Source organism: Pomacea canaliculata, linkage group LG9, assembly GCF_003073045.1.
Source record: "Pomacea canaliculata isolate SZHN2017 linkage group LG9, ASM307304v1, whole genome shotgun sequence".
In the NCBI taxonomy this organism is placed as follows: domain Eukaryota; kingdom Metazoa; phylum Mollusca; class Gastropoda; order Architaenioglossa; family Ampullariidae; genus Pomacea; species Pomacea canaliculata.
In genome coordinates this window covers 697,824-711,785 of record NC_037598.1, presented here as the reverse complement: position 1 = coordinate 711,785, position 13,962 = coordinate 697,824, and the positions used below count along the sequence as shown (strand labels likewise).

The 13,962-nt window shown below is 38.8% G+C and overlaps 1 protein-coding gene across 1 annotated transcript; it reads right to left on the bottom strand.

The window, feature by feature from the left end:
* Positions 1–8,927: 8,927 nt before the first annotated feature.
* On the bottom strand, positions 8,928–12,772 carry LOC112572051 (scavenger receptor class F member 2-like). The gene is made up of 5 exons (XM_025251561.1): positions 12,619–12,772; positions 10,633–10,719; positions 9,972–10,088; positions 9,329–9,463; positions 8,928–9,028 (listed from the first exon to the last, which is right to left on the bottom strand). The coding sequence occupies exons 1-5, from the start codon at positions 12,770–12,772 to the stop codon at positions 8,937–8,939; spliced, it is 585 nt and encodes a 194-aa protein (XP_025107346.1). The 3' UTR covers positions 8,928–8,936.
* Positions 12,773–13,962: the final 1,190 nt, after the last annotated feature.

Sequence of the window (13,962 nt, the reverse complement as noted above, 5' to 3'; positions counted from 1 at the left end):
AGCACTGTATTCCTACACAAAAATATACACAAGACAAATTGGACTTCACCTGATGGCCAGACAGAAAACCAGATCGACCATATAACAGTTGGTCGAAGGTGGAGAAGGAGTCTTCACGATGTCCGAGTGAGAAAGGTGCAGATGTTGCTTCAGACCACCAGCTCCTAGTGGCAGTCTTCAAGATTAAGCTGAAATCCTTCATTGATCCAGCAAGCAGACCACAACATAAGTTCAATACTCAATACCTCAAGAAGAAGGAAACAAGGAAATTTTATAACTGTGAAGTCAAGAATAAGTATGAGGCCCTTTCAGGAATGACAGAAGACTCAGTGGAAGAACACTGGTCAACACTCAAGAGCGTTTGGGAGACAACCTATACAGATGTTCTAGGGAAGAGGAAAAGAAAACACAATGAATGGATGACTCCAGAGACCTGGGAAAAGACTGAATCAAGAAAGGGACTGAAACAGAAGCTCAACCAGTATCAAGATCAACAAGAGCTGAATATTGGAGAGCCAGCCACCAAGTGAAGAGGTCTGTCAGAGAGGACAAGAGATGATTCACACATGAACTGACAGAGGAAGCAGAGACGGAAAGACCATAACAAAATATGTAGGACAAAGAGACCGCTGAATGGAACACTTTGAAGAAATCATGAATCGACATCTTCCATCATCTTTACCTGACATACCACCAGCAATTGAACAACTCCATGTTAACACCACTAAGACAGAGATCACGAAAGCCATCAAAAGCATGAAAATTGGTAAAGCAGCAGGATGGAATACCCCCAGAAGCATTACAGGCAGACTTGGAATCAACAGCAACAATTTTACATCCCCTCCTACACAAGATCTGGGAACAAGAGTTAGTACCAACAGACTGGAAACTAAGTCACCTGCTCAAGCTACCGAAGAAAGCAGACCTCTCTCAGTGCAACAATTCGCGGGGGATTATGCTGCTGTCAATCCCAAGTAAAGTTCTATCAAGGGTAGTTCTATAGAGACTGAAGAAGACACTAGACAAGAGAATGAGACCCGAACAAGCAGGGTTTCGCCAGGATAGGTCATGCACTAACCACATTTAGACCCTCCGTATCATCATTGAGCAGTTTATGAGTGGCAGTCCTGCCTCTATTTAACTTTTGTGGACTTCGAGAAAGCATTTGACAGTGTAGACAGGGACGTCATCTGGAGGCTGATGATCCACTACGGTATTCCACATAAGCATCGTCCAAGGGTTGTACGAAGACTTGTCCTGCCAAGTTATCCACAATGGCAAAATCACTAAACCAGTGAAGTCCGGCGTAAGACAGGGTTGCATATTATCACCAATAATCTTCCTGATAATCATATACTGGATTATGCGCAAAACAACGGAAAACAACAACGCCCGCATCCAGTGGACCTTCACGAAACAGCTAGAGGATCTGGACTTTGCAGATGACATCAATCTTCTATCTCATCGGTAACAACATGCACAAACCAAACTGAATAAGGCAGAGGCATCAGAGAAAACGGGTTTAAAGGTCAAAAGAAAGAAGACCGAAGTGATTAGAATCAACAACAAGCAGGAACTCCCAATACAACTTCAAGTAGAGAACATCCTAGAAACGGACCACTTCACGAATATGGGGAGCATTGTCAACAAGAACTGTGGAGCAGATGAGGATATCAAAAGCTGCATCAACAAGGCAAGGCATGCTTTCAACAGCCTTCGCCCCATCTGAAACTTCCGAGTATTATCCTTCGGCAGCAAGACCCGCATCTTTAACACCAATGTGAAGGCAGTTCTGTTGTATAGTTCTGACACCTAGAGAGTGACAAATACCATCAGCAACAAGCTCCAGACCTTTACCAACCGACGCCTACGCCCTATCCTGGGAATAAGTTGGCCTGAAAAGATCTCTAACAACAGCCTGTAGTAAAGAACCAACCAGAATGCCACTAGCCAGGACATCAAAAAGCGCGAATGGGTCTGGACAAGAAACACCGTGCGCAAACCAGCTGACACCATTGCTAAGCAGGCACTTGACTGGAACCCTCATGGGAGGAGGAGAGTTGGGAGGACCGAAGCAGACTTAGAGAAGAACAGTAGATAGCGAGGCAAAGGACGTGGGAATCCACATGGGCCCAACTGAAGGGGGACTGACCTATACCGGGTCCGTTGGAGAGATTTTGTTGCGGCCCTATGCCCCTCAAAGGAGCATTAAGGCAAAAACTAGCATGTTCAGGTATAGACAATATGCTTGAAGCTTTCCTGTTTGTAGATCACAGAGAGAAGCTAAATCCCTCTGTCCGACACCAATTATCTTAGAATAGATGTGGAAAATACCGTTCAGACTGTTCCTATCATAGACATAGAGATTGTGAAACCAAAATACAAAGGAAAAGGATAACAGACTCTCAATAAAGGACTGGTAGAAACGGCCTCAGATTGCTTGACTAACTGAAAAGCTATTGAGCTAATACATTCTATGTTGGCCACGTTTAACAATGTTTTCGGTATTTGCATTTTATTTAAGCTGGCAATCAAAATTAGTTCCCAGGTACACGAAAGAGTTAACAATTTCAACAGGTTTACTGTGTATCGCAATGGGAGCAACAAAATTCTCTTTCATTGTCCTAAAGTCTATATTTACATCTTTTGTTTTGTCTACATTTAACTGCAGAAAGTTCTCGTCGCACCACTGTACAATTTTTTAAGGCATTACCGTGATCTCTCTTAAGTTCCTCCAAAAGAGCTAACAACAGTGTCATCAGAGAACTTAATTAGGTAGCTGTTCTCCTCTGTACTTCATGCAGCTGTCAGTGTACATGATAAACACCAGGGATGATAGACAACAGCCTTGTGGGGACCCAGTGATTGTAACAACAATATCAGAATAATTATTATTTATATACACCCTATGTTGTCTGCAAGTACAAAATCCGCTATTCACGCTGATGCGGAAGATCAAAATCAGAAATCCATCTCAAAGCCTGAAGGTATGGTTGCACTGTATTGAATGCAGAACTAAAATCAGTGAAGAGTAGTCTGGCATGTGTCTTCGGCTTATCCAAATGAATGTACAGTGTGTACAACTTGGCATCGTCAACACCCCTCCCCTTCCTATGGGCAAATTCCAGTTGGTTCAATTTACTCTCTACAGATGTTAAGATGAGATTTTTGAGAATTTTCTAGAGAGTTTTCATTACGAGGGAGGTTAAAGCTTGACTAGGATCAGGTATTTTGGGGAGTGGCACAATGTTGGAAAGTGTCCGGATTGCTGGAGTGTACCCTGAGTCGAGAGAGAGAGAGTTGGAAGAGATATTGAAACACTCCGCCCACTGCACATCACAGTAGTGTAAGACACGCCCACAGATCCCATCAGCCCCTGCCACTTGTTGACCTTGACCCGCTTTAGCAATTCCATCACACAGTTTTCAGAAATAACTATGTCACTGTCGGAGACAAGCGAACTCAGTCGCTTTATCGGAAAAATTATGGTTCTCGAAACGTGCATAGAAGTTATTCAAAATATTTTACAAGTCCTGATCGCTCCCTCCATTGAGTTTGACTAATTTCCTAATGCGGTCCGTCTTGTGATTGACAGACGCCATAGACTTGACCCCTGCCAGGCATGTCAAAGATCGCCGGCACAGTCATGTGACTCTATCTTGCCTTTATTTTCTCTTTTAGCTCTTTTGATCGCGTACCTCTCCTCTCTACCCGCAGATCATTTAGCCAAGGCATCACCGGTGAAATAAATAAGTTAACTTTGCTCTTTTCAGTAGTGGTCTCCAATTCATATGAATCTTAACTTTCTGTCAGTCTGTTCGTGAGGTCTTGCAGTTCTTTGTTAGTACCTGATAATAGATCTGTGTCGTCTGCAAAAGTGGGGGTTGCAGATCTGTCTTCTACCAATCGAGATGGAAGTGTGATGGTCGTGAAAAGTTTCAAGCATGATGTACTCCGAGATATTAAAGATAAAGCTCCTCTTTGACGCAGGCGTACTTTGGTTTGATAGTAAGCTCCTATTTGGCTGCTTAGCATTACTGTACTCGTTGAGCTACTATACAGCGCTTTCACGACTTAAACGAGGCCTTCTTCGATATTAAATTTTTGCATCACATGCTATAGCCCCTCGTGCCAGACTATGTCAAATGCCTTTAAAAGTCAATGAAGTTGTAGTTGAGGTCCCGCTGATCCTGAAGACACTTTTATATGAGATTGCGATAGTTGAAGATTTTCTGAACTGTGCTTCTACTTGCTCCGAAGTCAGACTGTTCGACTAGCATCTCTTCCTTGATAGTTTTGATGCAGTTCTGTACGACCTTTAGAATGACTTTGCTTGGGTGGCTGATAAGGCTTAAGGTTCTGGAGAACTGGCACTGTTTGTTGAGGGTTTTTTTGTGGGGGTGAGGGATATGATTAGTGACTGTGTTCGTTCTCTGGGCCATTCCTTACGTCCTTATAAACAAATTACATCTTTTTCATAATTTCCTTCTCCTTATCTCTCTCTCTCCATCTCCCTCTCTCTCTCTCTCACACACACGATCTTGCTTACACGTACTGAGCTTCTAGGGGAGGCAACTCTGTGTCAGACTTGAATAAAGATTATATGCTACTTTGCTCCATTAATATGCCCTTGTACAATATTAACGCTGACATTTATGTCTAATGTTACTGTAGATTCTGTATTATTAGATAAAGTAGTATGCTGACTCGAGATCAACTTGCAACCCACTTGCAGAGCTAATAGTTCTAATAAATCACTTAAAACTTTACTTAAGCTTAAATTAAACATAAATAAAATGTTTCTACCGAACAGACAGCAGACAGCTGAATGATAATAACAAAAACAAAAGAAAGAAAAAGTCATTCCCCAGCGTACATTAAAAAAAAACAAAAACAAAAACAAAAACAAAAAACCCGACCTATTAGAGCCCGTACTTTTCTCGGGATCAGATTTAGGTTAGGCTGATGCTCATCTCTCCCATACCTTTACCAACCTTTTGTGGGGTCTCTTCCCCGTTCTTGACAGCTAGATCAGCAGTGTTGTCCATAGGAATGGGAATCCCATGGGAATCCCATGGCAAACGTCCCATGGGATGGGATGGGATGGGACAGCACACATTTGTATTTCCCATGGTAGTCGATACTTGATATTGCAAAATAAATTTACTGTTATTTCATTCATCAAGGATTTAAATCTTTCCTCTGAATCATCTATTGTATGTGAAGTAGCAGGAATTATAGAACAAAAGCCGAAAAGTGGTTTTCAGTGTTGTCCATAGGATTGTTAATACCATGGGAATCCCATGGAAAACGTCCCGTAGGATGGGACGGGATGGGACAGGCATAAATTGCCATGGGACGGGATGGGATGGGATAGAAAAATATGTCCCATGGACAACCCTGTAGATCAGTTTGCCTCTGGGTGTCTGCGTCAGTGGTCTAATCACTCCATGTAAATATTAACCTAATCTGAAACATGCAACCAACGAAGACAAATCAAATTGTTTACTACTATAGATAAGCGAAGATCGCTTCGTGTACTTTTTAAACTTTCGCATATTTCCTTTTTATACAAAAAATTAAGCAATAGAATCCGAGATATCAAAAATTGTATGATATGTACATGTATGCCTGTTATACTCTACAAATTGTTTATGAGCATTTTCCTATGTTTGCATACTGGCGTGCGTGAAAGATATTTTTTCTTTTGTTTACAACAAGTCAAAATACTTTTCCATCCATCCTCTACTTGAATCAAAATTTGTGCACAAACCAAAGTAAAATTTTCAGCATTTTTCTTTACTAAATATAACTTATAACTAAACACCATCCTTGTCATTCCGATCGAAGAATAGTACAACCCCTCCCCCCCCCAGAAAAGAAAACAACAACACAAAGCGTTGGTTACAGATTAGTTTTTTGCTGACAGCAATGTAAGTGTAATTGCAATGCTGGGTTGTTTTTTTGTTTTGTTTTTTTTTGTATGATTATTCCAAAAATAACCATTAAAAATTAACAAAAAGATATTTGCACGATGTAAACAAACATAAAGTACCAAACAAACACATATTTTTTAAGAACATACATTATAATTTAAATATTACTTATTGTTTTCTTTTCATTTCAGTTGGTTGAGTACAAATTCATGTTGAATTGAGTAACCGGTCACTGAGTTTAACAGAGCGCTTTATCATAGAACTTTCACCTACTTTCAAACACAACGAAATACCGGCTACAAGCTATTGAAGGGAAGTAATTTAAATGACGAACAAGTCCTAAAGGTTCCAGTACTTACCTCCCTTATTCATGCATTCATTGACGCACAGAGTGATGTGTTCTAAGATGCTTCCAACACGTATTACATATCTGTAGGAACCGGTTCCGGCGGCAGTGTGCGGGGCGAGATAATCTAACCATAGCATACATACCACACTCTCAAACTGACTGACACCAATAATCTCTAACACATAAACAATTTTCACGATCTCAGGCACACTTTCGCCCGCACATCAGGGCCCCTACAGATCAGATGATGCTAAAAACAGAACCGAAAACCGCGGCTCGGAATTTTGATCGGTTGATAAGTCAAAGAACAGGATCAGTCTTGTCTCCCTTGTTAATATTTGTTATAAGATCACCGCAACCAGGCAGAGGGACTTGGCAGCCTTTTGTCATCAGCAAATCATGAGGAAAGCATCACGCATCTTCTGTATTTCTGTCCATGTGTTGGCCTGTGAGTTATCACTTGTAGTCTGGCTGTAGGTACGTGATGTCTGGCTACAGAACCAATCGTCACCGCAACTCATTCCACGTGCCATTCACTTGATAAACTCCACTGGGCGTCATCACGTACTAGGCTGTTAGCCAGGGGTCACCCACTGTATCTTCTGTTGTTGGGAATATGTGTTAGTGTGTGACAGAGAGAGAGAGAGGGCTAAAAATGTGTGAAAGAGACGCTATTACAACATGTACATTTATATTATCTTTTTATATCTTGTATATGTACACATTATTGCTAGTACAAGCAATATTTTGAATTGCTCCTGGGTATTAATAAAGTTTCAATGAATTATATTACATTGAGTCACATGACCAAAGAAGACCAGCCTATGTTGCTTTACTCTTGAAAGCAGAGGCTAATGGTGTCTTACGAGTGTTGCCATCTTGTTTTGTACAAAGTCGTTTGTTCTTCGTTCTGTGTATGAGATCCTGAGTAGCTTTATCAGCCCATTGTTCTCCAATGCCTGGATTCTTCTTTCCGTTTCTGCGAGCAGAGTGCACTTGTCGCATCCATAGAGTATTATCGGTACTACCAGGGATTTGTACAGCTTGTACTTGGTAGGGAACCTTATTTTCTAGCTATGCCAGATCCTATAGAGTCTAGCTATTGCTACTGTAGCTATTGCTATCCTGATGTGGATACTTGGCTTGGAACTGCCGTCCTTGGAGAGGTTGGCTCCCAAGTACTGGAAGCTGCTGACCTCTTCGAGCTGTACTCCGTTCATAGGGATTTCTTCTTTGTCGCTACCATTGATCATACCTTTGATCTTTTCAGTGCTGATCTCCATTCCATATGCATTTGGACTTTCTGTCAGTCTGTTGATGAGGTCTTTCAGTTCTTTGTTAGTGCCTGCTAACATATTTATGTCGTCTGCAAGGCGTAGGTTGAAGATCGGTTTTCCTACAATGGACATGGAAGTATGACGCCCTGGGAGAGCTTCCTGCATGATGTTCTCCAAGAGGATATTAAATGGCACCGGTGATAGGATACATGATTGACGTACACCAGGTGTGGTGCATAAGTAAGTTCCTATCTGTTTGCTCAGCAGTACTGTAATTGATGAGTTATTGTACAGTCTTTGATGACTTTCAACGTCCGAATAAACTGAACTGTCGCTTTGATTGGTGTTGACGACTGTAATGTTGTGTGTGTGTGTGTGTGGGGGGGGGTGTGTAGCAACGTGACGTAGTACACTGTTAGCGTGACGTAGTACACTGTTAGTGGCGTTCGTTGATCGCAAGTACGAATCGCGTACTTTGCTATCTGATAATTAATTAACGGATCAGTATTGGAGGAAGAAATTTACAGGTAAGGTTTACATCGCCTATATCGACCGATATTTGCAAAAATCGCAATCCATTCAGGTTGGTATTTAAGTCAGTCAGTCATCAAGACACAAATTTGCTGCTTTGTAAGGGTTTGTCTTTGTGCGTGCACGCAAGATTTACTTTTTTTACTTACATAAACACGTTCTGCTGCTCAATCCATTGTCTCCTTAGTTCAGAATTTGAAAATAAAACAAAGTAAAGGGTGAAAAATGTTTTCTTTAATACAGCAGTACTGCATTTTGTTCAACTTACTGAAATCATTAGTCTAATCATGAAATCGAAAAAGAAGAATAAGTATTTATTTTAAATGCAAATCGGTTAAACACAACACTGTACTAAATGACAATTTCAGATAGAATTCAAGAAGAATGATTTAATAAATACGTGATAAGTTTTTACTATTTTTTTCAACCAAAAGTTGGGCAGTTTTTAAGTTTGAAGTACAGGCGATGTACACACCTGCCGTCATTTTCTTCACTATGGTGTATTTTCCATAGATCATGCTTGAAAACAGGCAGGTGGTGACAGGAGAAACAGCTGACAATTTTATATATGATTAAATGTAAGATTAAGTAAAAATTATGATTTTGCTTTGTTTGTTCGAGACACCTTCATCCACAGTACGTGATCAAACCTGTTGATGTATATGATGCTCCTGATAGCCATGCCAGATCTCTAATTTAAAACAAAATTTAACAAGATAATAAATAACTTAAGTTTTAGACAGCAACAAAGTAGAAATAGTGAAAAGAATAGGTTTTAAAAAAGAATATTCATTGTCCTGGACGGAAAGAATCTGACATCTTCAACATCTTTAAGGTGACAGCCTACACCACGTTGACAGCCAGCGACACGGTCAAGATGGTCATACAGAGAGTCCACACAGACACCTGTCCTAGTGCCACCCCTTTGTTTGAGGCTGAAAATAAAGTGTTTACACCATGAGTCATTCTTCAAGGTGGCTTTGGAACTAAGCATTATAAAAATGTTAAAGGTTACATTCGTCACTAAATGTATTGTAGATAGTAAAAATATCGGTGTTGTACTCAACCGTTTCACGACGAAAAATTAACTAAAATTCACTTGCCAAAGTGATATAAAATCTTCCTTCGTTCATTTCACAATCCACTATATTTTTTTTTTATGTATCCTCTAATTTCCTTCAGTGTATTAAATGTGTCATGATACCTGAAGCATTAAAAATTATCTAGATACTCACTACAATCATTGTCGCCTTTGTTCCCCGAAAAACCGTCCTTACACGTACAGAACCCGCCTGTACATTCCACATTTGTTCCTGTACAGACCCTAGTTCCATCGCAGGCTGCGTTTACCTTCCCTTGGTCGATGGCAGCTGACAAAAAAGAGAACAATCGAGATCAAGTGGTAGCGTCCTCCGTTACTGTTATTGGATGCACTGAGCACTGCCCACGCATGTGTGTGTACGTGTGTGATAATAAAAGGTAAACTACAGGTGTCTAAATTATAACTTCTTTTATAGTTGCTTACATAGATATAAATCTGAAGTGTCACTTTCATGCAAAAACATACCGGTTGTTCGGTAATTTGCAAATCCGGGTGCTATGTACTTTTATAGGTAACAAAACATCATTGTTATTTCGAGCTACTCAGTGACTCATATTACTGCCAGTTATTTAATGTTTATAACATTTGAATACTAATTGTCGATACATTGTCAAACCACAGCATGTCAATAATGCAACTTATATCTCATTTTGTCCTTAAAACAGTTCGCTTTCTTCGAAGACAATAAGAACAAAATGGGTTTGGCAAACATATGCTTGATGAAAACAGAAATTTTTTCATGACCAGAAATTAGACTGTACAAGTGAGACACCTACTACACAAGCCAGTCTGTAGTGCAGTGTAGCCGTCATCACACTTGCAGGTCGTAGAGCAGGTCGACTGTGGAACACAATGAGCGGTAGGTGAAGTACAGGCTGCTCCGGCTTTGATCTCTAAAAGTAGGCACGTGTACACAATATAGTCTATATCCTTTTGTATGTGTTGATAGGTCTTAAGTCTTAAGAATTAATTGATTGCTAGAAACTTCGCATTTTATGTTGTGTAATGCGCACTTGCTCTTAGATATAACATAAAGTAAGAGCATGTGTAAACATAGGTATTTATGTAATGCATGGATATGTGCCATACCTAAATATATGTAGACATAAGTACTACTTTTTTCATTATGTATGATATAAAATGTTATCGTTTTTTTCTCCTGGACATTATATTATGTTGTCAATAGTAATGTTTATTTTAATTTTGAGTAAATATTAAACGATAAAGGTAAAATAAATATAAGATGATCGAAATTTACAAATAAAACAAAAGCAAGAAATGCATTTTGAAAGACTGGGGCAAATGACGTAAGAAGTAAAAAAAAACAAAACAATAAACAATATAGGGACCAATGAATTGCAACCTTTAAAAATCAAAATATAATCGCCTCTCCAATCTTTCTTTAAAAGTAACAAAGAACGGAGGTGAAATACTTACTGCATACTGATGATTGGCATACTAAAGTGTCGCCAGTGCAGGCAGGATTTGTTAAGCAAGCGCCACCAGCGGTTCCAGGAGTAATAACTGTTAAGAAATAATTTATCAGATGTGTTTGCAATCCTTCTTTCATTGCATAGGATAATGAAACTTTTGTGGGATAAAACATCATCCTACCTTTATCTGCTACTTCTATCTTTTATTTGCAGTTGTTTTACTTGTTTTCCTACAGTTACCTACCCGTTTTTTTTATATTCTTCTTTTCATTTGTCGCTGGATATTTATTTATGCATCGATAATTTCTCTCTCTCTTTCTCTCTTTTTTTTTTTTTTGTTTTGTTTCCGACAGTCTAAATAATTGAGCTTCCCCAACTGTGTTTATCTTGTAATTTTACTTAATTTAGCTGGTGAGGATTTTGTTTTCTTTAATTTAAACATAATCCTATTAGTTATTCGTATCTTTGATTTTTCCACTTTGTTGTCATAATTAATAATTAATATAAATAATATTATGTACAACTGAAGCCTTAAACCCGGCTCTCGTCCTTTCTGTTGCATCAAAGGTGCTCCCTCTCTAACGGAGTAAGGGGAAAGCTGATTGGTGACAGCACTAATTTGAGTCCATGCATTACATAAGTCGTTATGATTTTAAACATGATCTCCATACTCACTACAATCAGCGTCGCCTTTGTTTCCAGAAAAACCGTCCTTACACGTACAGAATTTGTCTTTACAGAACACATTTGTTCCTGTACAGACCCTAGTTGCATCACAGGCTGCGTTTACTTTCCCTTGGTCTATGGCAGCTGACAGACATAAGAATATAGATTAGGTAGTAAGATTCCTTTCTCTTTTACAATTTTTTAGTCAATTTCTTAAGACGAAAGCTTTTCCTTGCCCAAACATATATATATATACACGAAGAAGGAGAGGCACGTGTGTGTAAAGCTACTAATAATGGTTTAAAAAAACTCGTTTTTTCTAACAAAGATTTTAAATTAAAATATAGGCTAGATCGATAATGTGCTGGGAGTAATGAAGAAACAAAAGTGAGGTTTGTGCGCAGTTGCAGCTATTGTACACGAGCTTTAGTAATTCCATCTTTCTTCAACCGGATCTTATTCTTCTTATTGAACTAGGATAGCACAGCCAAGGGAACCTGACTGACAGCTTCATTTAACTTTGTGACTGTCAGCCACGCATATCTTAATTCTTTACGCACCATTTGTATCAACAGTATCTCAGTTCTACTTGTGCTTGTGAGGATAGATAATAGATAAATAAACGTGTCTAAATAGTGTTGTGTGTGTGTGAAAACATACGTATATATGATAATATAGCATTAATAGTTAAAAGAACCTAGCTTGTATAGCTTGTTTTAGTGTTATAAGTTTTGTTGGTTATACATTTGTCAGCCAGAAGGAAATATTTAAGAAAGACTAATAAAAACTTGTTCTGACGATACATGCTATTTAATAATACTACCCAGTTACACGAAAAAAAACATGGAAGCACAAAATAATATACACACACTACTAATATCACATGACATTGGCTGACATAACAATTGAAGGAATTCAACTTGTGTGTTTAGAGAAGTTCAGAAGTCAGCGTTTATGAATTGCAGCACTTTATTTAGCACGTGAGCATATATTTTTAAATGGGTGTCTCTGTAACTTTGAAACAAGATTAGAACAATAATCTCCTTTTTGAGATTGTTCATGCTCTTTTTCTTATAGTACAATAGGACAACATCGTAAAAGTTTTGGATTTTGTATGATTTTACGAATGTGTGTAGTCTTAATATTTTTTGTATTGGTATTATTCTAGATTTTATGTTTAAAAGCGCTGTCTATTTAGCTTAAAATCAATATTTCAAATGTCGGTGTCTGTTTATAACCTTTCTCCACATAATCATAGTGGTCTAAGCCATCTCGAAATTGCCCTTAGCATAATATTTTCACAGAGTAAAAGTCAAAAACATACCACATGTTCCTCCAGTAGGTCCGGTGTATCCAGATTTACATTCACACTTTTTGCTTGTTGTTGGACAAATGGCGTTGACATCCGAGCAGTCACCCTTTGATCCATCCGTTGATGTGCAGGTGGCTCCGATTGTGTGTACAGCAACTGTGTACATGTTATGATTTTAGAATTATTTTGGGTGTTTGATTTTCAATTTTTAAATCTGTATTCATTTACAATACTGTTCCTCTCTCTCTAAAACACACACACGTGCACACACACACAAACACCATTTTAGACCCCCCTGTTCTGATCATCGGATATATCTTTTCTACCCCCTGTACATGGGGAAATAAACATGTAAATAATAGATCCCAGGTATTTGAAGCCATTGCCACCAACAGTGTCCAGTTCGACACCCGCACGGTGCAACATTCTTTTCTCATGAAACACAGATGTTTAACTGCATCATAACACTTTCAGGGCCGAGGAGGAAAACCAGAGTGAGAGACAAGAAGAGGTGGCCTCGAGAAAAGTGCAATACCGCCCTCAAGGTTAGGTGACTACTTTTACCTTTGACCTTTTCCTACCCTACCACTCCTTTTCTACCAGAAACCAACAAAACTCATGCTATGAAAGAATGTATCCTACTTGCTGCCTCCCCTTATTGATTGTTAGAAGACTCATGTAAAATGTAATAGTTACGTGACTGAAAACAAGCTTCCAAAGGGTTTGACAGCACGTACGTCACGTAGACTGAAGCGCCATCGCGCCTGTGATTGCGCCACTGGTTTCAAGTAGGTTTAAATGGGTATATGACTGAGTTGATAGGTTGGTATTTTTTTTTTTTTGGAGGAGAAAAAAATAGACGTAAATTATTTTGTAACAAAAACAAGACGAAGAGACGCATTATCTGATTAACATACATAATATTGCAATAACTTTATACAACGTTACTATGTAAAAATTATTAAAGATGAATGTACATGTATGAATGAACAGTGACTCGAGTCGCTATATCTTTACGATTTGAAAAAAAAAGGTTCACAGTAGGTTACCACAACGATTGAGAAACAATTCACGTTATTGACAATTGACAATAATACTCCTTTTTTGTAATTTTATAAAGTGAGTTAATTTTTATTCATCAGAAAATTGTACGGGAATGTAACTGCCCTCATTTAAGTTCCTTTTACTTTCGCGATCAGTAAAGCATTTGTCATTTAATATCCATTCTGTACAGAAGTTTGTCGAGTTCTCTTAAAAATTCAGTGATACCAGCATCAATAGCTCAACAAGAACCTCTGCTATGGTAGAGACAGAAACGAACTCATTCGAAATACATCCCAGCCTCCTACCGTTAGA